At 45.0% G+C, this 25,715-nt stretch overlaps 1 protein-coding gene across 1 annotated transcript in view; it reads right to left on the bottom strand.

Annotated features, from left to right (window-relative positions):
* Positions 1–25,715, bottom strand: part of DNAH2 (dynein axonemal heavy chain 2) — a 2,538,822-nt gene that overhangs the window by 2,346,558 nt on the left and 166,549 nt on the right. Inside the window, exons 5-6 of the mRNA XM_086946066.1 lie at positions 16,184–16,412; positions 14,219–14,329 (exon numbers count right to left, since the gene is read on the bottom strand). Coding sequence (XP_086802192.1) covers positions 14,219–14,329; positions 16,184–16,412 — 340 coding nt within the window. The remainder of the gene's footprint in view (positions 1–14,218; positions 14,330–16,183; positions 16,413–25,715) is intronic.

Raw genomic sequence — 25,715 nt, forward strand, 5'->3', positions numbered from 1 at the left:
GATCATTTTATCCCTGAACTTTACCACACCAGCCTAGTCTTATTACCTACCTGGGATGCCAAGCTGGGTGCTGCCTGGGAACAGGATCTAGGACACCCTATATCCGACTCACAATGGTTCAGATGTTGTGCAGAAAGGCGATTAGCATCCTTTAATAATCTCCATACATTATTACATTTGAAATTTCTTTGGCAGGCATATGCTACACCTGCTAAATTATATCGAATAGATCCAACTCGCACGCACGATTGTTCCAATTGCCACTCCCCTTTAGCAGACTTTGCCCACATGGCGTGGACCTGTAGCAAGATAGCATCATACTGGCAGGATATTTTTTCTGAGTTAGCACTTATGACTCAAATCACCATTGGACCCTCTCCACTACTAGCACTCTTGGGATACATCCATGACTTCCCTACTACATTGCGCCGTTTTATTGCCACTGCTCTACTACTTGTTAAAAGAGAAATTGCCATTCAGTGGGCAGGAAGCAGTCACCCATTAGAAATGCACGCCTTAACAGCCTAATATACTGTGACACAAACAGCGAGCTCTATGCAACTCTGCAGCCACCTACCTCTAGGCCCGTGACGAAACAAGTTACTTACCTGTAACTTTAGTTCTCCAGTATTGGTAACTTTCATAGATTCCCATTGCTTGTATCATTCCCCGTCGTCGGAATGGGAGCCTCGGTAATAATAAATATATATATATATATAGATAAATACACCATAATAGGTGTAAAAAAGGTAAAAAATTAGGCCTAGGCCTCATTATCTTTTGCAGCCTATTGCTGTCATTATGTAAAAGGACCCAAAGTCCCCTCAGCAACCAATCAGATCAGCCTCACCCTGTAGAACCTTCCTGAGAAAGCTCAGAGCCTCAGATTTTCGTAGCCGTTGCTTTGCCACATAATCACCTAGCCCTAAAGTGAGCTTTCCCAGGGGAGGCGGGTGGGCGCATGGGAATCTATGAAAGTTACCAATACTGGAGAACTAAAGTTACAGGTAAGTAACTTGTTTCTTACTCCAGTATTGGAACTTTCATAGATTCCCATTGCTTGTATCAGAGTAGATAGCAGTTAGCATACCTCAAACATTTCGTGTACAGCATAGAATCATTATACGCTACTGACATCACAGATTATAACAACTATAAAGCAGTACAAAGCATAATAAACGAAATGTTTGAAAAAACAGGAGGAGGGAAGAGAGGAAAGCTCACCTCTTATTGGAAGAGATTTCTCAGGACTGCCTGTCCTACAGCCGAATCCTCCTTTGCAGCCGCCTCCAGGCAGTAATGTCTCGTGAAGGAGTGCGTACTGCTCCAGGTGGCTGCTCTGCAAATGTCCTTTATGGATACTCCAGCAAACAGTGCCGCTGATGCTGAGACCGACCTTGTGGAATGTGCCTTCACCTGTCCTTGTAAAGGTTTGCCTGCCGCCTGGTGGCAGAACCGGATCGCACTAGTTATCCATCTAGATATCCCTTGTTTTGACAAAGGAAATCCTTTCCTTGGGGCTCCGAAAGCCACAAACAGTTGGGGTGTTTTTCGAAATCCAGCTGTGCGTTGTAGATAAAATTTCAAACATCTCTGAACGTCCAGAGAATGAAGTGTCCTCTCAGCCTGGGTTGAAGGCCGAGGAAAAAAAGATTTCAAAACCACTGGCTCGTTAAGATGAAAGTCTGTCGGTACCTTCGGAATGAACTTGGGGTTCATCCGCAGGATAACTGTATCATTCTTGAACTGTAAGAAGGGTTCTTTGATGGTTAAAGCCTGAAGCTCTCCTACTCTCCTTGCAGAGGTGAGTGCCAAAAGAAGCGCCACTTTCCATGATAGGAACTTCAGGTCCGCTTTATGCACTGGCTCAAATGGCGGTCTCATTAGCTGAGCCAGGACCACATTCAAGTGCCACACCGGAGGTGGGGGCCTAACTGGCGGGAAAACTCTAAACAGTCCTTTCAGGAATTGTTTGATTACTCTCGCTGATAATAGAGAGGGACCCGATCTCGTTCTCCTATACCTGGAAATAGCTGCCAAGTGGACCTTGATAGAAGCATGAGCCAGACCTGCTTGTGCCAATGAAAGAATATATGGTAAGAGTTGATGCGGAGCTGACGAGAAAGGATGTACTTTTTCCCTCTGACACCACAAATGGAACCTCTTCCATTTCGCTCTATATGTCTTATTAGTGCTAGGGGCTCGTGCCTGTGCCAAGATGGTCCTGCATTCTTCCGGGATGTTTAAATCCTTAAACTCTCTGTATTCAGGAGCCAAGCCGCCAACTGAAGCGAGCTCGGGTTCGGGTGAAGAACTTGGCCGTTGTACATAGACAGAAGTGTCAGTTTGGGTTGCAGATGAATGGGTGGTGTCTCTGATAGGAGAAGCAACTCCGTGTACCAAAACTGGCGAGCCCAGGCAGGCGCTATTAGTATCATCCTGCACCTGTCCATCTTGAGTTTCTTGAGGACTCGAGGAATTAGGGGAAATGGCGGAAAGGCGTAAACAAACGCGCCTGACCAGGACATCGAAAGGGCATTCCCCAGTGACCCTCGATGGTGTTCCCTGCTTGCGTAACACCGGCATTTCTTGTTCCCCGGTGTTGCAAACAGGTCGATCGCTGGGGTCCCCCAACGGGAGAAGATGTCCTTGATCACTGCGTCCTCCAATTCCCACTCGTGCGAGACTGCTCTCAGGCGGCCTAGCGTATCCGCCTTCGTGTTGCATACTCCTGGAAGGTGTTCTGCTACGAGTGTGATGTTCTGCGCTATCGCCCATTCCCACAGTATTTGGGCTTCCTGTGAAAGCAGTGGCGATCTTGTGCCTCCCTGCTTGTTGACGTAATGCATTGCGGTGGTGTTGTCCGTCCGCACCAGGATTGCTGAATCTGTAATCCTTGGGAGGAAAGCCAACATTGCCAGTCGAATAGCTCTTAACTCCAGAACGTTGATATGTAGATGACGTTCTTCCTGAGTCCAGTGACCACTGACCTGGAGGTCTTGCATGACCGCTCCCCAACCTTGAAGAGAAGCGTCCGTGGTAATGACCTGAGGAGCCCTTGCAGCCTTGAAACTGAGTCCCACAGTGAGGTGAGATCTTTTCATCCACCATGAAACCGACCGTTTCATCCGCTGGGTTATCGCCACCCTGTCGTCGAACGAACCTTCCACTTGTCTCCACTGAAGGTCCAGCTCCTCCTGCAGGGGGCGCATTCGCAGTCTGCAATGCGGAATCAATTGAATACAGGATGAAATCGACCCTAGAAGAGATTTGTACATCCTGACTGTCATCCAACTTCTCTTTTGGCAACGGGTGGCTGACGATATGAGTTTCATCTGTCTCTCTTCCGATGGGAAGGCTTTGCACTCCTGAGTATTGAGTATCGCTCCCAAGAACTTCACCGTACTTGCAGGCTGAAGAACTGACTTTTCCTTGTCGAGTTGTAAACCCAGATGAATAAAGAGGTTCAAGCACGTGTCCACTGCCTTCGATGCCTCTTGCAAGCTTGGGGCCTTCAGCAGCCAGTCGTCTAAGTACGGGAATACTTCCAGCGACTGTCTTCTCAGAAATGCTGCTACCGGTGCCAGCACCTTTGTGAATATCCGAGGAGCGGACTTTAATCCAAATGGGAGCACCATGAACTGGAAGTGACTCTTGCCTACTGTAAAGCGAAGGAAACGTCTGTGAGCTGGATGGATCGGGATATGAAAATAGGCATCTTCCAGGTCTAATGTTGCCATGTAGTCGCCTGGGTTCAAGAGGCGCAATATGTCCTGGAGTGAAATCATCCGAAACGATAGTTTCGTGAGATAGGTGTTGAGCTCCCTCAAGTCCAGGATAGGACGCCACTTTTGTTTTGTCTTTCGGATCAGAAAAAATCTGGAATAGAAACCTTCTCCCCTTTGTGATAGGGGAACATGCTGGATCGCCCCTTTTTGAAGCATTTGTTGAGCTTCCTCTTGAAGAAGGTTCAGATGGCTGGAAGTAGCGGCGTGGGGAGCTCTTGTAGGTGGAAAGTCCTGGAATTCTAGAGTATGACAAAGCTGAAAGAAATCCTTAAAGAAAACTGTTTAAACAGTACCTCAAGTTGAAGTTAGAGCAGAGCTCTAAGGAGACTCCCTGTCACCAACGAAGCGGTAGAAAATCTGAGGCTCTGAGCTTTCTCAGGAAGGTTCTACAGGGTGAGGCTGATCTGATTGGTTGCTGAGGGGACTTTGGGTCCTTTTACATAATGACAGCAATAGGCTGCAAAAGATAATGAGGCCTAGGCCTAATTTTTTACCTTTTTTACACCTATTATGGTGTATTTATCTATATATATATATATATTTATTATTACCGAGGCTCCCATTCCGACGACGGGGAATGATACAAGCAATGGGAATCTATGAAAGTTCCAATACTGGAGTAAATATGCTAACCACTGAGAGTTTATCGCCTTACACTCAAAACCACTGCCAGCACACAAACCTGGTAACAGGCACTACTGCATGTACCAATAACATGTCCACAAAGAGATCCAGAGTGCCACAGTCCTGCAATAGGAGAATTCCTGTCCTCCTCCTGTCGAGTTCACCTTCCTGAAATATGTATGTAATAATGTAGCTACTGGTGACTACTTGAGGTCTGTACTAAATGAAGGGCGAAACGCACTAAATATTATGTAACTGTAGATTGCTTTGCATGGGCGGTATTGTACAAAAATTAAATAAACGTTTAAAAAAAAATTAAGAAATCCCATTGTTGTATTCTATATTCAGAGACAGATTTGCCTTAAACATGTTCCTAACAATCATTTTTTTCTTGAGAGGGAGTCAGATATCTGATCTACGTCAGAAGCCCAGTGCAATGTTTGGGGTGGACTCAGATTGGAAGTCGTTTTTTAACTTGTTATCCTTATAGTCTTATAACCTTTATGCATGATTATTCAGGGTTAAAGCAAAGATGTCAAACCGTTCTTTTCAACTGCCCAGATTTATGCCTCATAATCATATTCAGTTTCTGCATACCAGTTTCGTCTCTAGATTCGCTTCCATAACAAAGGTTTTCCCTCGCTAGTAAATTCATCCTGACATGGACTACTGTGATCCACAGGCAGAGATGTATCCATTTACATCAAACCCACCATAACACAATAGTCATTTAGACAGAATTTAAAGGGACAGTGGTGTTTTAAGGGCTTTACTCTCAGTTGGGTTCATTGCACACATACTACAGTGTTTCACACTGCCCTGAAATGGAGGTTTAAGAAAGAGGTCAGAGCCAAGGTGAGCCCCGGCATGCAGCCCTGTGTGTCAACAGAAGAGGCAACATCAGCCAGGGGTCAATTTGGTCCGTGGCCGGTTGAGCTCTCTCACTTGGGTTAATATCTGTTCAGTATATGCATGTCTCCCTCTCACTAGGGCAATGCACGGTCACTAGCAGTGGACATCTCCTGAAGCTGCAGTGAGTTCAGCAGTGACTCACCCTTCCATAGGCTTCATGCAGGGCAAGAAATGCGTTACTTACCTGTAACAGCAGTTATCCAGTATTGGTGTCTTTCATAGATTCACATGCCTGAATCATTCCCCGTCGTCGAGACGGGAGCCTCCGGTACATAAAAAAGTAATGTCCTATAGACATACATAGAGAAAATAGGCCTAAGGACCTCTCCTTAGTAGCCTTTCTTTGTCCTTATGTAAAAAGGACCAAACTCTCACAGTCAGCCAATCAGCTCCGACCTCCCTCTAGAACCTTCCTGGGAGGAGCCTCAGTCCCTCAGATTTTCGTACGCACCCAGCTAGGTTGGCGTAATATTGTCAGAGAGGGATGTGAGTCCTTCCAGGGGAGGCGGGAGGGTTGCATGTGAATCTATGAAAGACACCAATACTGGATAACTGCTGTTACAGGTAAGTAACGCATTTCTTATCCAGTATTAGGGGTGTCTTTCATAGATTCACATGCCTGAATCAGAGTAGCTAGCAATCAGATATGCACATGTGTGATGTAAAGTCGTCCTGCAGACATGTTAGACAATGCATATATTATCATATAACATGGGGACAGCATAATTGGAACATCACAAGAGCAAAGAATGTGCATACCTGGATGGCGGGATGTTGGAAGGCTCACCTCACTGAAAGAGATGGCGAAGCACCGCCTGGCCCACTGCCGCATCCTTCTGAAGTTCGATATCCAGGCAGTAGTGTCTGGAGAAAGTGTGCGGTGACTTCCAGGTCGCCGCTCTGCATATGTCCAAGATTGGCACCCCAGCGAACAGTGCTGCTGACGTGGACATTGCCCCGGTGGAATGAGCAGTAACATGATCAGTCAAAGGCCGTCCGGCCGTGTCGTGGCAGAATGCAATCGCCGAGGAGATCCATCTCGAGATGCTTTGCTTCGTAAGAGGCAGGCCCATTCTTGGTCTGCTGTATGCCACGAACAGTTGTGAAGACTTCCTGAGAGCCTTGGTTTTATCCAGGTAGAACTTTAGGCATCTCTTGAGATCCAAAGAATGCAGTGCTCTTTCTGCTGCTGTGGAAGGGTTCGCAAAGAAGGACCTAAGGACAATTGGTTCATTGAGATGAAAGTCCGAAGGCACCTTTGGTATGAATTTAGGGTTCGGTCTCAGCACCACCCTGTCCTGTCTGAACTGCATATATGGTTCCTGAATGGACAAAGCTTGTAGCTCGCTAACTCTCCTGTCCGATGTTAAAGCGAGCAAGAGCGCCGTTTTCCAGGAGATGTATTTGATAGATGCTCGATGAATGGGTTCAAACGGATGTCTCATGAGTTGGTTGAGTACCAGCTTCAGTTGCCATGTCGGAGGGACTTTCCGAGGCCTCGGAAAGGATCTGTAGAGCCCCTTCAGGAATTGCTTGACCAGCCTACTTGACCACAGAGAAGGTCCCGTGAAGGTTCTGGTGAACCTAGAGATAGCTGCCAGGTGAACCTTAATGGATGCATGTGCCAGTCCTGACTGTGCCAAATGTAGGAGGTATGGTAATATCTGTTCAGTGGTGACAGCGAGCGGTCGCAGGCCCTGGTCTGAACACCAAATGCAGAACCTTTTCCACTTGAGAGAGTAGGTTTTGTTTGTACTGTCCGCTCTCGCTTTTGCCAGGACATCTCTGCAGTCCTGTGGGATATTTAGGTCACAGAACTCTGTGCTCAGGAGCCAGGCCGATAACTTGAGTGATCGGAGGTTCGGGTGCTGTATCTGTCCGTTGGACATCGTTATGAGGTTCGGGTGCTGCCTCAGACGAATCGGTGTCCTGATGGAGAGGCGATGAAGATCCGAGAACCAGTGCTGCCTCGGCCAGAACGGGGCAATTAGGATCAGGGTACAAGGCTCCGCCTTCATCTTCCTGAGAACCCTGGGAATCATCAGAAATGGTGGAAAAGAGTACGCAAATACGCTGAACCAACCAATGGAAAAAGCATTTCCGAGTGACCTTGGTTGGGGACGCCAGCTTGCATAGTTTGGGCATTTGGCGTTCTCCTTGGTGGCAAACAGGTCGATTCCTGGGGCCCCCCATTCTGAGAATATGTGATCCAGCGTACTCTTGTCGAGCTCCCATTCGTGGGAGAGGGATTTCTGTCTGCCTAGGGCGTCGGCAATGGTGTTGACCTTGCCCGGGACATAGTCCGCCCTGAGCGTGATCCCGTGGAGTACAAGCCAGTGCCAGATCTTTTGCGACTCGCGTGATAGAGTGAGCGAACGCGTTCCTCCCTGTTTGTTGAGATAGTGCATCGTCGTGGTGTTGTCCGTTCTGCCGAGCACCTAGGAGTTCTGGATGCGTGGTAAAAAGGCATGTAGTGCTAGATACACAGCCCTTAGTTCCCGAAGATTGATATGGAGTTGCTTCTCCTGAATTGTCCATTTGCCGCTTATTTGGAGATCCTGGAGGACAGCTCTCCAGCCTTCCAGGGATGCATCCGTGGTGATCACCAGAGGTGCTGCTGGAAGTAGGAATGGCAGTCCTATAGACAAATTCCTGTGATTTCTCCACCATTCCAGGTTTGTAGGTTCGAACTCTTAGGGACTTCCTTGATGCCACAGCCGTGGCCAGAGATATTATCCTGTTTTTCCTGTCCTTTGAAGGAAATGCCCTTGCGCATTCCGTGTTCAAGGTCGCCCCGAGGAAGGTGATGTTTCTTGTTGGGGTCATGCAGGATTTCTCGTGATTGAGAGTCAATCCTAGCTGCTGAAAGAGATTGGTGCAGGCGTTGGAGGATTTGGTCGCGCCTGCAGCTGAAGGTGCCTTGACCAGCCAGTCGTCGAGGTAGGGGAAGACTTGGTGACCCATTTGACGCAGGAAAGCTGCCACAGGTGAAAGGCACTTGGTGAAAATCCGCGGTGCGGATTTGAGGCCAAACGGTAGGACTTTGAATTGGTAGTGCTGCCCTGCCACCTCGAATCTCAGGAATTTTCTGTGCCCCTTGAGTATCGGGATGTGGTAGTAGGCATCCTGGAGATCCAAAGATGTCATAAAATCTCCTTTTTCCAGTATGCCTAGTATTTCTTGGATCGTCACCATCCTGAACGACTGACTCTTCAGGAAAGAGTTTAGTGCCCTGAGGTCTAGTATGGGCCTCCACTTTTTCTCATTCTTGCGTATAAGAAAGAAGCGGGAATAGAATCCTTTCCCTATTTGAGACGAATGAACTCGCTCGATCGCATCGCTCCTTTCTTCAACATCGCAGATATTTCCTGGAGCAGCAGGCGTAGATGTTTGTGCGGAAGCCTGCGGGGAGGGGTTGCTCCAGCCAACTGGCGGAACCTTGTCATCGCGATATCCATCGCGCAGTCTATAGTTTCTGACGCCGATTCTTCACCATCTAGCAGAATCCTCTTTGGATGAATCTGGAAATTCCGACAGGTATGGGGCTATGTGTGCCCACAATTGTCTATGATAGCGTCCCAAGAGCGCTAGGGCGTTCGCGGCCTTTACCATCATTGCCGACATTGAGGAAAACCTGTTCCCAATGTTGTCCACTCTTTTCCCCCCTTATCAGGAGGAAGCGACAAAGGGGCCGAAGGATTCCTGGAGTTCTTCTGGGTCGCCTATGTCACTACGGAGTCCGGCTTAGGATATCCTGTTAAACACGCCGGTGCTGTATCTGGCGCCCTATACCCCTTCTGACTATAGGTAATCGATAATCGGTAATGACCTTAATGCTTTCTTGAGAGGTTCTATGAAGTCATACAAGAAGCAGTCCTGTTCTTGAGAGGCCATTGAGATCTTAAAACGTTGATCAGCCTTCTCTACCACCTTGTAAGAGATTCCAGAATTGTCGGAATGTCCCTCGTCGACGAGCCAGTCGAAGAGATCGCAGTCATAGACTATGCCGTCGTAGACGAGCAGTCATAGACGAGGCCGTCGTAGACGATGCCATAGACGAGCCATCTTAGATGAGGCCGTCGTAGACCAGGCCGTCGTAGACCAGGCCATCATAGACCAGGCCATCATAGATGAGGCCATCATGGACGAGGCCATCATAGACGAGGCCATCATAGACGAGGCCATCATAGACGAGGCCATCATAGACGAGGCCATCATAGACAAGGCCATCATAGACGAGGCCACCATAGACGAGGCCACCATAGACGAGGCCACCATAGACGAGGCCACCATAGACGAGGCCACCATAGACGAGGCCACCATAGACGAGGCCACCATAGACGAGGCCACCATAGACGAGGCCATCATAGACGAGGCCATCATAGACGAGGCCATCGTAGATGAGGCCATAGTAGACAAGCCATCGTAGATGAGGCCATCATAGATGAGGCCCTCATAGATGAGGCCCTCATAGATGAGGCCCCCCTAGATGAGGCCCTCATAGACGAGCAGTCATAGACGAGCAGTCATAGACGCTCTCGTCGTCGACGCTCTCATCGTCGACGAGCCGTCGTCGAGCCGTCGTAGACGAGCCGTCGTAGACGAGCCATCGTAGATGAGGCCATCATAGATGAGGCCATCATAGATGAGGCCATCATAGATGAGGCCATCATAGATGAGGCCATCATAGATGAGGCCATCATAGATGAGGCCATTATAGATGAGGCCATCATAGATGAGGCCATCATAGATGAGGCCATCGTAGATGAGACCATCGTAGATGAGGCCGTCGTAGACGAGCCGTCGTAGACGAGCCATCGTAGACGAGCCATCGTAGACGAGCCATCGTAGATGAGGCCATCGTATACGAGCCATCGTAGATGAGGCCATCGTAGATGAGGCCATCATAGATGAGGCCATCATAGATGAGGCCATTATAGATGAGGCCATCATAGATGAGGCCATCATAGATGAGGACATCATAGATGAGGACATCGTAGATGAGACCTTCGTAGACGAGGCGTCGTAGACGAGCCATTGTAGATGAGCCATCGTAGATGAGGCCATCGTAGATGAGGCCATCGTAGATGAGGCCATCATAGATGAGACCATCGTAGATGAGGCCGTCGTAGACGAGCCCTCGTAGATGAGCCGTCGTAGACGAGCCGTCGTAGACGAGCCGTCGTAGACGAGCTGTCGTAGACGAGCCGTCGTAGATGAGCAATCGTAGACGAGCCATTGTAGATGAGCCATCGTAGATGAGCCATCGTAGATGAGGCCATCGTAGGTGAGGCCATCGTAGGTGAGGCCATCGTAGGTGAGGCCATCGTAGGTGAGGCCATCGTAGGTGAGGCCATCATAGATGAGGCCATCATAGACAAGGCCATCGTAGATGAGGCCGTCGTAGACGAGCCGTCATAGACGAGCCATCGTAGACGAGCCATCGTAGACGAGCCGTCGTAGACGAGCCGTCGTAGATGAGCCATCGTAGACGAGCCGTCGTAGACGAGCTGTCGTAGACGAGCCGTCGTAGATGAGCAATCGTAGACGAGCCATCGTAGATGAGCCATCGTAGATGAGCCATCGTAGATGAGGCCATCGTAGATGAGGCCATCGTAGATGAGGCCATCGTAGGTGAGGCCATCGTAGGTGAGGCCATCATAGATGAGGCCATCATAGATGAGGCCATCATAGACAAGGCCATCGTAGATGAGGCCGTCGTAGACGAGGCCGTCGTAGACGAGCCGTCGTAGACGAGCCGCCGTAGACGAGCCATCGTAGACGAGCCATCGTAGACGAGCCGTCGTAGACGAGCCGTCGTAGATGAGCCATCGTAGACGAGCCGTCGTAGACGAGCCATCGTAGATGAGCCGTCGTAGACGAGCCATCGTAGACGAGCCATTGTAGATGAGCCATCGTAGACAAGACCATCGTAGACGAGGCCATCGTAGACGAGGTTGGCTTCTTAGTCTTCACCTCAGACGGTATAGAAGACGCCCTTCTGAAGGGTCCCATGACCAGAGGAGGTGATTTTGACGGCTCAGAAGTCGTCTTTTTTACATGATTTTTCTCCAAAAGCCAGGCCTTTACTCTCCTTTTCCACAGAGTGAGGAGATTTTGAAGGACTGTGCCCAGAAGACCCATGAGTGGTCTTTTTGAGGGCCTTCTCAGGACGTTCCCCTGAGGAATGAGTCTGAGGAGATTCTCTTCTCTTTTGAGGTCTCCTAGACGTTGAGGACAACGCCTCATCTCGGTCACTGGAGAAAATAAAAAACCTCCTTTCTGGTCTTAGCGTCTCAAAAACTTACTTGAGAAAGTGCGACAGACTTAGTCTTTGGCCTGCGGTATAGACAGTAAATGTAGTCGGTGAGAGGATCAGAGCAGAGCAACCTCTTCCTTACCAGACCTTCTTTAAAGAATGTATTTGAAGATAATCCATAGTAGAAAAGAATCCTTGACAACAATGTCATTTAATGAAGTGAAAAAACACAGAATCTGAGCAGAGCTCAGAGGAGACTCCCTTAGCACAACGTGCGGTAGAAAATCTGAGGGACTGAGGCTCCTCCCAGGAAGGTTCTAGAGGGAGGTCGGAGCTGATTGGCTGACTGTGAGAGTTTGGTCCTTTTTACATAAGGACAAAGAAAGGCTACTAAGGAGAGGTCCTTAGGCCTATTTTCTCTATGTATGTCTATAGGACATTACTTTTTTATGTACCGGAGGCTCCCGTCTCGACGACGGGGAATGATTCAGGCATGTGAATCTATGAAAGACACCCCTAATACTGGATAATTAAGTTATTTCTGCTAAAAGAGACATTACGGTAATCTCAGTTGTCATTCTCAATTCTGACAAAACCAGCAAAGCCTTCAAGAGTTCAGACTAAGAAGTGATCAAGAGCACCCCACACTTGTGACATAGTTCTAACAGGATCCCTGAATTTTTCATTGCAAATGCTTCAAACCAACTAAAAACCAGTCTCTGTGCTGAACAGATTCATTGAAAACAACTGATTACTTTTACAACCTTTTTGAAAATGGAATGGAATGGAAATGGAAATGGATTTGTTAAGCGCGGTTGCTGCCCACGGGCGTCCAAGCGCTGAGTAGAAGCAGAGATGTGACGGAACAGGGAGATTAGGATTAGAGAGATTTGGCGAACAGTAATGTTTTCAGCTTTTTCCGGAATGCGAGCAAGTCGGGGTTGGAGCGAAGAGAGAGGGGGAGAGCATTCCAGAGCTTGGCGGTGTTCAGCGAGAACAGCCTACCCCCGGTCCTGGCTCTTTTCACTCTAGGAACAACTGCCAGGAAAGCATCCGTGGATCGAAGGTTCCTATTTGGGTGGTAGGGGATGACAAGATTGTTATTTATTGCTGATCCCGTCTTCCAAAAAGCCCGATGCGCAATACACAGCGCCTTAAATGTCACTCTTAGCCTCACTGGCAACCAGTGCAGGCTTTTCAGTCCAGGTCTAGCTGACTGGGTTCGCGGAATCTGGAGTAGGGTACGTGCGGCGCAGTTTTGTACCACTTGCAGCTTCCTAAGGGTCATCTCAGGGGCCCCTACGTATAGAGCATTGTTTGAGTCCAGGCGGGACTGGATGAGGCCTTGTACTGCCACCTTTTTGGCCTCTAGAGGCAGAAGTGGAAGGACCTTCCTCAGGACTCTAAGTAGGCCAAAACAGGTGGCAGACAGTTTGGTGGCCTGGGTGGAGAAGGAGAGCCTTTTGTCTAACCATACTCCCAGGCTCTTGACACTTTCCTTGGGGGTGGGGGGAGCACCCAGACCGCAGGGCCACAAGGAGGTGAAAGGTACTGGCGATGCTGGGCCTAGGAGCATGAGCTCTGTTTTTTCTCCATTCAACTTGAGGGAGGAGTTGGTCATCCACTCCTTCACGTCCTCTAAACATTTCAACAGACCTACTGGGGATTGCCTGTTGCTCTCTTGCGCCAATGAAACCACTAGCTGAGTGTCGTCGGCGTACGACACGATTTTAATGCCGTACGGTTCGACTACCCCAGCCAGTGGTTTCATGTATACATTAAATAGCACAGGGCTCAATGAAGAGCCCTGTGGTACTCCGCAGCTGAGAGGCTTACTGGGTGACATTGTATCGCCGTCGAAGATCTGAAAAGATCTGTCAGACAGGAAAGAGTCGAACCACCTTAGTGCATCACCCGAGACTCCGATGTTATAGAGACGGTTCAGCAAGATGGCATAGCTGACCGTATCGAAGGCGGCACTTAGATCAAGGAGGATCACTGCCACTGATCCTCCCTGATCCAGTATCCTTCGAGATTCTTCGGTGACTGCTAATAAGGCGATTTCAGTCCCATGCTTTGGTCTGAAACCTGTCTGGGACGTATGTAATAGGGAGTGGTTCTCTAGAAACTGGACCAATAATTTTCTAATACTATTACCAAATGTTCTACTTCCAAATATCCCCAATGCCAGACCATATTTATACTCCTCCACTCTGCTCAGACCTCATAGTGAAACTCCCTTCAAAAGGCAGGTGAGCAAATGGTTCTTGCTGCAACAAGTGAACAAACGTCTTTAGCTCACCCACAGTGGCCTAATGTGTGTCCCTGAGCAGCAGGACAATGTTTCTGGGGATGACCCGTAACACCTTTAAATGGTAGCGTACCCACATGGCACTGATGCCGAAGGCCAGGCCTATGATGCCTGACGGGACTTCTGGCCTGTAGTGTTCTAAATTATGCACACTGAGCCCAAGAGAGTTAATGAATGCAGCATATGCAGCACATCAATCTTACATACTGTAGTGAGGTAATTGTTATAGACATCAAAACTAAACTCCATAATTCCAGTAATCCCTAATAATAGCCAAAGCTCCCATACCAGTAGCACCATCAAATAATGGTACAGGTCACTTACTTTCCAACCGCTGGACCAGTTCTTTGTCCTGAATGGCCTTCTCAGGTTGAATGTTCATTGCCTCTATGGGAATGTAGAGGACAGTGTGACTCTGCAGCTTGTAACGTGTGTCTGGAAGAGGCAAAGGCAAATCAGAGAAATATTTTGGATTTGTTGGAAGCACAACAGGAAAATGACTGTGAAATGTGAATAGCTCCCTTTGTTGTGTAGGGTGTGCCTGATTAATGATCCGCTGTATCCAAAAAGCTGTTCTACTAGGGTGCTCAACTGGTGGAAAAATACATACTTGTTAGGTAACAATGAAGGCGAACCACAAGATCAAACTGTGGTTCAGGGAGTTAGCCAATATCTGTTTTATCATACATGTTATCCTTCTGTACTCCAACCGCAGCCCCTAATTAATATTATAAACCACCACAGGGGGTCAGTCCACAGGAACCCTCCCAACCTGTCCCTCTAACGAGTTCTTCTGTCTCACTGTCAAACAGTCTATTGACAGAAAATACGGAATGGAGACCTGTTCTGTAGGCCTTTAATGACTCCTCCTCCAAGCCTACCAATTTCATGTGCTGCGGGTCTTTTCGGTGTCATTGTCAAGGCTTGGTATTGTCCATCAACACCATCCTTAGTCACAGCAGGGAGTGGAAATAGCCTCAGTAATTTTACTGCCACATTCCAAGCCTTCACAAAGCCATTGAGGGATGCACCAAGATGTTTCCTGTTCGTAAGCCTTTTATCCAATATGGTGATCAGAATGTTTTTTTCAGTGTTTTATTAGTGAGATTACTTTATAGAGTGATCGTAGCATCCCCATCTTTGCTGCTTCTGCAAGGACTGCAACAATGCCTCTCATAGTTCGAGACAGGAGGACATCTGCAAATAGTGCGTTATTCTCAATATTGTATTTAGCACTTCTATTTCCCCCTTCATTTTGAGATGGGAATTAGTCATTCTACTTCTGCACTTGTGTGCGCAGACAAAGCAAATTCGTCATACAAACACAGTGAACAACATGCTCAGGATCCACCAGAGATTATGAGGCAGGCCCATTATGAGGTTGAATGCATGCAGTCATGATTTGTAGTGGATCATCTGTGCGATTTCGTCTTTTTTTCTTGATATAGGTTTGTGGCTCAAATAAGGTTGTAATCATATTGAATGATTGTTTCCAGTATGCTTTCATATTTTTTTGTTTTTTAAATTATGAATATTCTCTTTCTCACCCAGCCTTTGCTTCAGAAGCGGACTCAAATTTGAGACTTCCGTTTCATCCAGTCCAATCGGTTCTGTATCGTTCTCCTAGTTCTGAGAATCATGGGTATTGACTCACCCCTGATGTATATGTTAAATAATTGCTATATAGTGTCTTACACTTGCCTTAACGTAAATAATTCCCTGATCAAATTTCTTAGTTTAGCATATGAGACGATGTCAAGCAGAACCGTACTTACTTCATATGTCTGGCTTATATCAAGATATCATCCACGGCCCTACTGTCCATATGGTTCTTCACTCTAAACATTTTTGTGTGTGGTGGGGTCCCAGTAGGGGATTCATTTGTTTCACAATAAACGTGGTCTAGATTCTGAGGAATACTCATCAACACAAACCTTTCACTTTATGTTCTAGTGAGCCTGGGACATTGCTACATTAGTTATCCAATGTGAGATCTGTCTCAGGCTTCAAACTCTAATTTCAACCACAATATTATCTAATGTGGGAGGGAAACAGCCCAGAGAGGGAATTTATTCAGCAATTCAATCTGTTTTTTTACCAATCAAATGTTCTGACAAAGCCCAAAAGGCAAAGACCACCTCATACACCACCGAACAGTAATTGGAGAATAACAAGCAAGTCTAAGTAAGGAACTGAACAGGAATGAAGATGTTGGCAAGGTGGCCTGCACATGTCAGAGGATGCTGGGATTCTATTTCAGTGGGAAAGGATAACAATCAGAGGCACTACCAGTGAGAGACGCAAGAAAGCGATGCAGCTGGGCAGCGAAGTGGTTCTTTATGCTCTCTGGCCAAGAGGTGATGCTGAAGAATTGCGGGGCATAGATCCCATTCATGAGCCGCAGCAAGGCCTCGATGTGTCCTCCCCGCACGGAGCCAAATTGTAGATTGTCTTCCAATGTTTCCGGCCTAAGTATGGCATTTTCTTTGCGGATGAAATACATAATTTGATCCACACTCTGTCAAAAGACAAGAAAAAGGAACAAAAGCTAAAACAAAGAATAGCCACTCAAGAATACAGGCTCCAAACCATACATCAAGTTAAATTACAAAAAGAAGACTTTGCAAGGAGTATTCCTACTGATTTTTTATGTTTATAATGGTGAAGAAAGAATGCACACTGAATTCAGAAAACAGCTAGCTAATTTGTGGCAAGTAAGAACTCTGGAACTGAGCGTCATTGTAAGGTGGTCTGATCAGTACACAAAGACAAACAAACAAAGACAAACAGAGATGCAGCTGAGCAACAAAAGGCCGAACGGAGGGGCTAATTGGTTGGTTTAAGATTGAAAAGCAGGGAAACAAAACACTTTTAAGCATGTTGATTGAAAGAGAAATTGCATGGGAGGAATTGTGAGGCTTGAGGAAGTTATGTATTTTTGTATGATCCTGTGCTGTGTTTGCTGTAGGCCTGAGGCAGGGGCCAGGTAATCATGTGACACAGTAAGTAGCAGTAACTATGGAGAGAGGAAAGACCTCTTATGCTGGCAATTGCTTTAATAATGCAAGGCAGGAAGCTGAGGAGGTCACTGAAGGGAACTTTTCAATGTTAAAGTGCAACTAATGCGCATAGGTAAATCAAATACTATGATTGCCTACGATCATGTGTCTATATAACGCTTATCAGCACATAAACTCATCAGGCATATCCCTTACAACTATGTAAACTGCTGGACACCGGTAATTCACTACGAGGATAAGCTCTATATGAGCAAATGAAATATAACTACAAAGCCCATAATGCACCATAATAAGCCCAATGGAGTCTTTATATAACTACTGAACACAAAAGATGGGCAAATGTTTGTTACACTTATGGGGAAACCTCATACTGACAAGCAGTAATTGTGATTTGGGATCTCGGACCATGATGTACTTCTACTCCTTATGGTTTTATTGTCGTGTAATATGTTAACGTGTATGTTGGTTTACAGGTTTTAAAGAAACTAAGAAAAATGCAAGAAAATTTAAAACTCATGGGCCTTTAGGTTCTCCGACACAGGGTTTGCCGGAGCTGTGTGCACCTTACTTATACCCGCCGCCAGACCCCAGGGTTGTCGGCTAAATGGCTGTGTTATTTTAAGCGATGCTGCTAATATGACAAGAATAACGCGCCCGGCCCGTGGGGTTGTAGGCCAAACGCTGTGTTATTATAAAACAGCACAATAAAGGCCTTCTAAAAAAAAAACCGCTAGGTGGGGGAACCTACAGGAAAATAAAGATTGAACCAATCACCTTCAAGTAGTGTGCAGCATCTTCATTACTGAAGTCTTGTAATTGGGAATATATATATATATATATATATATATATATATATATATATATATATATATATATATAATGTGTGTGTGTGTGTGTGTATACATACATACATACATATATACACACATGCATAATGACATTTCTGTGTTACTAAATCAAAGTCTGATCACTCTAATAAATGGGCACGGAAAGCATCACATGATGTAATGAAATGCACTTCTTGTTGGTCTTCTGCCTTACATTTGAATAGTTGGTCAACACGTCGCAAATGTCCGTGGTCCTACCCTTGGAGGACAACTGTGGAATGTGCAGAGCTCATTGTTAGAAACTGATAATTTTTCATAAATAATCCAAGATCTTGTTTCTTTATCCCAAAACAAAGGAGTAATACCTCCAGGGTCAGCAGACCTGTACACCCAAAATATGCGCATAATTTCTGAAAATCCATGAACAATGTTATTCTAACTAAAGCAACATTTGCATGATCATTCTGTTTTTCCTATCGTTGTTTGAAATCAAATTTGAGCTCAATACAGGGTAAGATAAAAAGGGTATAAGAGATATTGCAGGATTAATACTGGCTCATACGTTAAGAAAGGTAAATTAAAAGGCAGTGTAAGAGATCTCAGAAGACGCTCTACGTTTCCTGAATGAATCCGAAAAAGCAAGCTTTTAAAATCATAAAGGTCTGCAAGTCATGGGTATTCTCTCAGAGTTTTTAAAAGCTAGAAAGAATGTGTGCACATGTAGAATCCTGAAAAAGATTTTTTTAATACTCACCTTTTAAAATGTAATTCTAAATAATTCGAAACCATGTCCAGTTAGGCACAAATCACCGTATTTTTTTTTATTTTTGACCAAGTGTCGCCCTTCTGTCCTGGGAGAACAGCACCTGTCTGGGGGAAGATCCTCCCTGGGAGACACTGGAATCTGAGGAATGTAAGGAAGTACTGGTATACCCAACAGCTCAACAACAAAACATGGGAATATCTTGCTGCTGAGTGCTTTGATTTTGAATGTGTATGTGTTTCCTCAGTTCCTCCCGACGTCGGCCACCTCACTTTCGCTAGGAAACAGCAGTGACTTTGAGAAGGTAGGTCCTCACTGACCTCCAGAAGTTGCAGATGCGGGGTCATACCGGGTCAGAAAGGAGGAAACTGTCTCTCTTGCCTCTGAAACTCCGGAAAAAGGCCAGTTGAGACTCATTTGGTGATATCCCCTTTCTTTGACTTAAGGCTCACACCTTTCCTCTCATTCATCGTCTTGTAGAACATCTTTCAACAAACGTCACAATCCTTGGTTGAGTGAAAATCAGGACGGCAAACCACACAGACATCATGTCCATCCTTTGATGACATCTTACCACTACAGGGCGGACAAAAATTTAAGTTATGTTGGCTGAGGGGAAAAAGGAGGTGAAATGATATCCAGTGAAAAAACACTTTTTCCAAGATAAAAGGATGGAATAGGTAGATCACAATCAAATACGTCAAGTGAAACCAACTTCCCCAAGCCAAAATTAAAATATTAAAAAGGTAAAAAGAATTTGGGACCTTCCTCATTGGGCAGAAAAACAAAGTGACTGACAGCCTGCAGGGCATGATAGTATAGTGCAGTCTTTCAAAGTTCTTATTAGGAAGCCATTTCCTACTTTTATTTTTGCTCTAAAGTGTTATTTAGCAGAGGTGTTTTCGACCAAGTGCACTGCTCTGACTGGAGTTTTGCTGCAAATAAATATTGAGACAGATTGAATTTTGAAGAAGGAAGAATTTTTACATTCGGTAAACAATATGACAACCAAAAAGGCAAGGCACAAACGGAGATGACCACCCGGGAAACCTCAAGTTTTGACTCTCTATCAAGTACAGATATAAGTGAAACAGAAGATAATTCACTACACGTACCAGACATACGAGAGGGGAGAAAAAAGACCAATTTTTTTAACAGAAATGAGATTAGCCCTGGAACATCAAAACAAAACCAATCAGCCAAAAAGAGGTGGGCCAGAGGCCGTGGCAGAGGCAGAAGAGGCAGACCAGAAGAGGCCGCAGAGGATATATGGTTGAAGGACCGACTAAGACAACCAAGGAAATAGAAATGGCAACAACAAATACTCAGGAACTAAATATAATACATTTATCACAAAGACCTCTTACCCCCACTGAAAATGAAGTTTTAACGAAAGGCTTAAATTTCTGCCCAACATCCCACCTAGACCTGACACAAACAAGGGTAGATCTGTATAAATACACAAGAAAACTCAAATTGGCAAAAATATACGCAGAAAAAGAAAAACACAAAAAAGGAAATTCAATACAATCTACAACCACACTGAGCTCCCTCCAAGTGGAAGACACAGAAGGGATAACAACATTAATGACAATGGGCGCAATTACTGATTCGCAAGAAAAAGCAGCAACAACTGAAATGGAGGAGTTTTACCAAATGGAAGGAGCAAGTGAAAGTGGGCTCAAGCTGAAATCAAAATATAATCCAACCTCAGCACCTGGCAATAAAGTAGACATTTTTCATGAGGCAATAGTGGAAGAACTTTACAAAATGACTCCAACCAAAAGCAAAAACAACCTAACCAAAACTCAGTTGGATGCTTTAAAGACATTACAGGATGATAAAAGTGTTGAGATTAAACCCGCGTATAAGGGTGGAAATATTATCATACAGAACAAAACGGATTATGTAGCAGAAGTCAAATGACAATTGATGGACGAAGAGTACTTCCAACTACTAAACAAAGATCCAACTATGGAAACCCAAACTGAATTAAATGCACTCCTACAACAATGGTACCATGATAGTCTTCTGGACGACAATGAATACAAATTTCTCAATAAAAACATCCAACGATACCAACATTCTACTGCCTCCCAAAAATACACAAAAACCACAAAATCCACCAGGGAGACCGATAGTTTCAGCCAACAATTCACTATTGGAACCCATCTCAGACTACATTGATCGTTTTCTGGCTCCCCTGGTCTCAGCTCTTACTTAAGAGACGCAACAGATTTACTACAAACATTACAAGAGATAACCTGGCAACCAACTTTCAGACTAATAACAATGGACGTGATGTCCTTATACACCAATATTTAACATCCCATTGGCATCACCGCTTGCAAGTACTTTCTGGGTAAGAGAAACATCAAATACAGAGCTCACAACATCATGCTGAACAAAATGATCTCATTGTACCTTGAAAACAACATCTTCTTATTTAAAAGACACATTTTTAAACAAATAAGAGGATGCGCAATGGGATTTTATTTCTCACTGAATTATGCCAACTTGCCAATGGGGTGGTTTGAACAAACATTGGCTTGGTGCACTGACAACTATGAATTCCGCAGCAAAATCATCCTATGGCTTAGATTCATAGATGATCTTTTAATCATTTGGGATGGTACAGAGGAAGACTTCAAGACCTACTTTGAGAAATTGAACAATAGTCCAACACATCTAAAATTCACATATGACATAAGTTCAGAAAGAGTCATATTTTTGGACACAGAAATTTACATTGTAGCAAACTCTCTACAAACAGCATTACATCGGAAGAAAAAAAAACACAAATGCAACCTTACATGGAGAGAGTTTTCCTTGTGAGCCCCTCAAATGGAGCATCCCCCACGGGGAATTTCTCAGACTAAGGCGCAACTGTTGCCAACAGGCAATCTGCAGGTTCCAAAAAAGAAAATTTCCAACCAAAGTAATTGAAAAAAGCCTGGAGAGAGTCACTACCCAAAAACGCAAAGACATCTTGAATAACAATAAAAAGAGAGTTGAAGAACCAGATAAAGCACCAATCAGCATGATTACTACCTTCAGTGCCGAAATAACAAACATTGGGGAATATTAATACTGGATCCCTCCCTATCTCAGTTGATAGGAGACCACCCAAACATAACCTATCGACAGGCAAGGAACATTGGAGACAGAATAGTACATAGCCACTTCCAAGATACTCCCATTAGAACATGGCTACAAAGGGAGGGCTTTTGGCAGTGCAAAAACTGCAAAGTGTGTAAAATTGCCAGTCCCAAAAAAGAAGTTGAAATAAGAAATGGAAATAAATGGAGAATAAATCAGCATCTTACTTGCAAGAGCACATTCGTAATATACATGGTGGAATGTCCATGTCAGAACCGATATATAGGCAGCACGATCTTCGAAGTGAAGAAAAGGATTCTGGAGCATGTCCGCGCAACGATCCACAAAGATCGGATAAACGCAATCGCGAGACATATGGAAAAAGCCCACGAGGGAAAAAGGGAGACATTGAAATATTGGGCCCTAGAACAAAGTCCATCAACAGAAAGAGGTGGAGACAGAACAAAAATCCTCCGACAGAAGGAACTTTGGAACTCTAAATAGGGGGGCATGACCCGCTCGCCACATGCAAGCCTTTGGAATTACCAGCGATTATTGCATTTGGAATTGAGAAAGGGAGCTGGAGGGGTTGCCGAAGAGGCTGCTCCCTCCATTGGCAGATTCTGGTCACAGGCGCCTTATTAACATCGTGGGGCTACTTACAAGAGGATTCTTTGTGCACCAGCTTTGTCCTACTGGCCATACTCACCTGCTGATATCATTCCTGAGCTGGCGGTATGAATTGCATCACTGTAACTTTATTGACATTTACTGTGGCTCAAAATTGAACTATGGGAAATGAAGTTTGGCGGCAGAGAGACACGTATCGTCATTAATATCACCTGGGACACTGCACTCACGTGATGAGAAAACCTTTGATAAAAGCAGTTTGCTGAAACGCGTCAGGTTCATCACACATTGTCTGTGCCTGCGCAATTGAAATAAATGCTGTGTTTCCAGAACCGGGGCTTAGCGCTTTTTTTATTGGATTTAATTGTTGGGAATTGCTGTCTCCCACTAAACCAAGCCCGCCCTGCAGGGTTGGGGGCCCCCGACGACGGCGTAAGCTTTGGAACTTTAAATAGGGGGGCATGACCCGCTCGCCACATGCAAGCCTTTGGAATTACCGGCGATGATTGCATTTGGAATTGAGAAAGGGAGCTGGAGGGGAGCCGAAGAGGCTGCTCCCTTCGTTGGCAGATTCTGGTCACAGGCGCCTTATTAACATCGTGGGGCTACTTACAAGAGGATTCTTTGTGCACCAGCTTTGTCCTACTGGCCATACTCACCTGCTGATATCATTCCTGAGCTGGCGGTATGAATTGCATCACTGTAACTTTATTGACATTTACTGTGGCTCAAAATTGAACTATGGGAAATGAAGTTTGGCGGCAGTGAGACACGTATCATTATTAATATCACCTGGGACACTGCACTCACGTGATGAGAAAACCTTTGATAAAAGCAGTTTGCTCAAACGCGTCAGGTTCATCACACCTTGTCTGTGCCTGCGGAATTGAAATAAATGCTGTGTTTCCAGAACCGGGGCTTGGCGCTTTGTTTTTTGGATTTAATTGTTGGGAATTGCTGTCTGCCACTAAGCCAAGCCCGCCCTGCAGGGTTGGGGGCCCCCGACGATGGCGTAAGCTTTGAAAAAAAAAAAAATATATATATATATATAGTAAAAAAAAAAGAAAGACAAAAAAACAAAAGTACCGCTTCACTGGCAAACTCTGTAAAGTGGCGCTAATGAATTTACGTCTGAATAAAATCAATCTGGCCATTTTGGACCATTCTATCTTGCTTTATTTCGCTGTTTTTCTCATTTTGAACCTTTTATTTCTCTCAGTCCCAAGGCTGCACTTTGGAATAGAAAAATGTCTGAAAAAGACCACATTCCCGGCAAAAGTGTTTTTCGGATCCATTTCACTGAGGAACAAGTAAAAGAAAGAAGGAAAATAGGGTAATAATAGTTTCTTGAAGTCACGGTTTTCAGTAAGTGAGGAGAAGCAAGACAGAAAGAGAGGGAGGAAGAGTAAGAAAGGGGGGGCACCTGCCAGCGACAGAGGAGTTGAAGTGGACATTGTCCTTGTCTTCTCTGGGCCTGAAGGAAAAGACAGAGTCCTTTTCCTTCTCTGCTTACCCCGTACGTCCTCGAACAGCCAAGCCTTATCTGTAGGCCTTGGCTATTTCTACCGTCCCTCGACGTCTGTTTAAAATAAAAAAAAGTAGGGGAACGGGATCTATTAAATTACAGAAGGAGAAGCACGCCGTGCCCTTCCAATCCCGACCACTTTGACCACTGTTTATAGTATAACATCATTCATTTTCCTTGAATAGCCATAATGAACTGCATTGTTTTTTCAGAGGGTTCTGGTTCTGTTAAAGTGGCAGGCAAGTAATCATAAAGCAATAAAAGTGAAACTATCTTTTTTGTTGTCACCATTTTCTTCTTTAACACAATCTGGAAAATCGAAGGAAATATCACAATTGTTTTTGTAAGAGCCCTTTCTGAGACACAAAGAGGTACAGGGCAGATGAAAGGCTAGTAAAGAAGTAAAGTGGTACTGTATCAGAAGCAGAGGCAACTGCAAGTAATGAAATTGAAGTGCTGACAGGGTATTCTTTTAGAGAGGGCTGGAAAATATGATGAAAAAAGTCTTACTCAAAACTAAATACAGAGGGAATAACAAGGTTCATAAGAACAATGCTCACATGGTGCTGCCTCAGCCAGTAAATTATCTTTGATGGCAATAGCGGATTACAAAATGGGAATATCGTTCAGAACTGATGATAAACTCAACAAATTAAATTATGTGGTCCTTAACCTGGAGACCAAAATGTGGAAAATGTTATCAACAGGTTAAAATATATATACTAAAAATGGCAACATACATGAGGCAAACATGAGACGTCTAGTGTACTCCTCAAGTGGACCGAAAAGCAAACAATAATGTGGAAATAATTGAAAAAATGGGAAAGTCTCCATTCTGTGTGTGGTTGATCTTCCAGAGGAAGGTGCAGGCTTTATTCCGAAGACAATCTAGAAGCAAAGGTTTGCGGAATCCCTGGGTTTAAAAACCAGGGTTTCCTCACATGTGATTTGGGATAAGTCTGAATGGGGACAAATGTAAAGGGCCAGGTACTACTTTTTTTACCCCGCAGTTTTATAAAGCATGAATTCGACCCGAAGGTATAAGAGCACTTTACATGAGCACCAGTTGCATTACAAACGGGCAAATTGCATTTTTTTAAAGATTTTTTGGCCCAGGGAGATTGCCCAGAATCATAGGATACTTGAGCCTCCTGCCAGATTCGAACCTGGTTCCCCAGCTTCAAAGTCGGTCGCTCTGGACGTTAAACCACATCCTCTCCCCTCACATCCTGTCCCGTGAAGATGACAGAACCTAAATAAGAGCAAGCTTGCATAGAATGAAACATGCTTTGCCCTATGAAAAGGTAATTTATTTGTTCGGAAACAAAGGCAGGCCATAGTTTTCCAGCCAAACTATGGATCATGAGGGTGCACGGAAGTGTACATACTTTGGGCGACGTATGCCGTTAAATCACTGCTTGCTGCCTGGAATGGTAGCCATCAGAGATATCTGAAGATGAGGAAGGAGTAAGTGATAGGAGCAAGTTGAACTCTGAGTAGTGAGAGCAGCCTTCAATTATGTAGTTTTGGATGATGGAAAAATTACTTATTTGTAATCCTCACTATGGACCATGGAAAAAGCCAACTCTTTTTTTTCACAATGCAGACACAGAGGAAGAACCTTTCTTTTTACCCATCTCACCTCTATTGGCTTAAAAGAAAGACACTTTCTCCATCTCTCAGCCTAGTGTAAAACAGTTTCCAACAAATGTCAGTAACTCTGCTTGGCCTTTTCTAGAGTAGATGTGGCTCATCAGGCACTGCATCAAATATATGCGGTTGGAAGATTTTAACTGTTTGTGAAAAAGTCATTGTTTACTTTTAGAAAAAAATATTGTGGTTGGCTACTTAAACAAAATAAAGAAAATAAAGTCAGATGGACTAACTGAAAATTAAATTAGGTCATTATTTATTTATTTAAAGTGTTCACCAAACATACATGGATATTCAGTACTCA

The sequence above is a fragment of the Lissotriton vulgaris genome, chromosome 12 (genome assembly GCF_964263255.1).
Source record: "Lissotriton vulgaris chromosome 12, aLisVul1.2, whole genome shotgun sequence".
NCBI lineage: Eukaryota > Metazoa > Chordata > Amphibia > Caudata > Salamandridae > Lissotriton > Lissotriton vulgaris.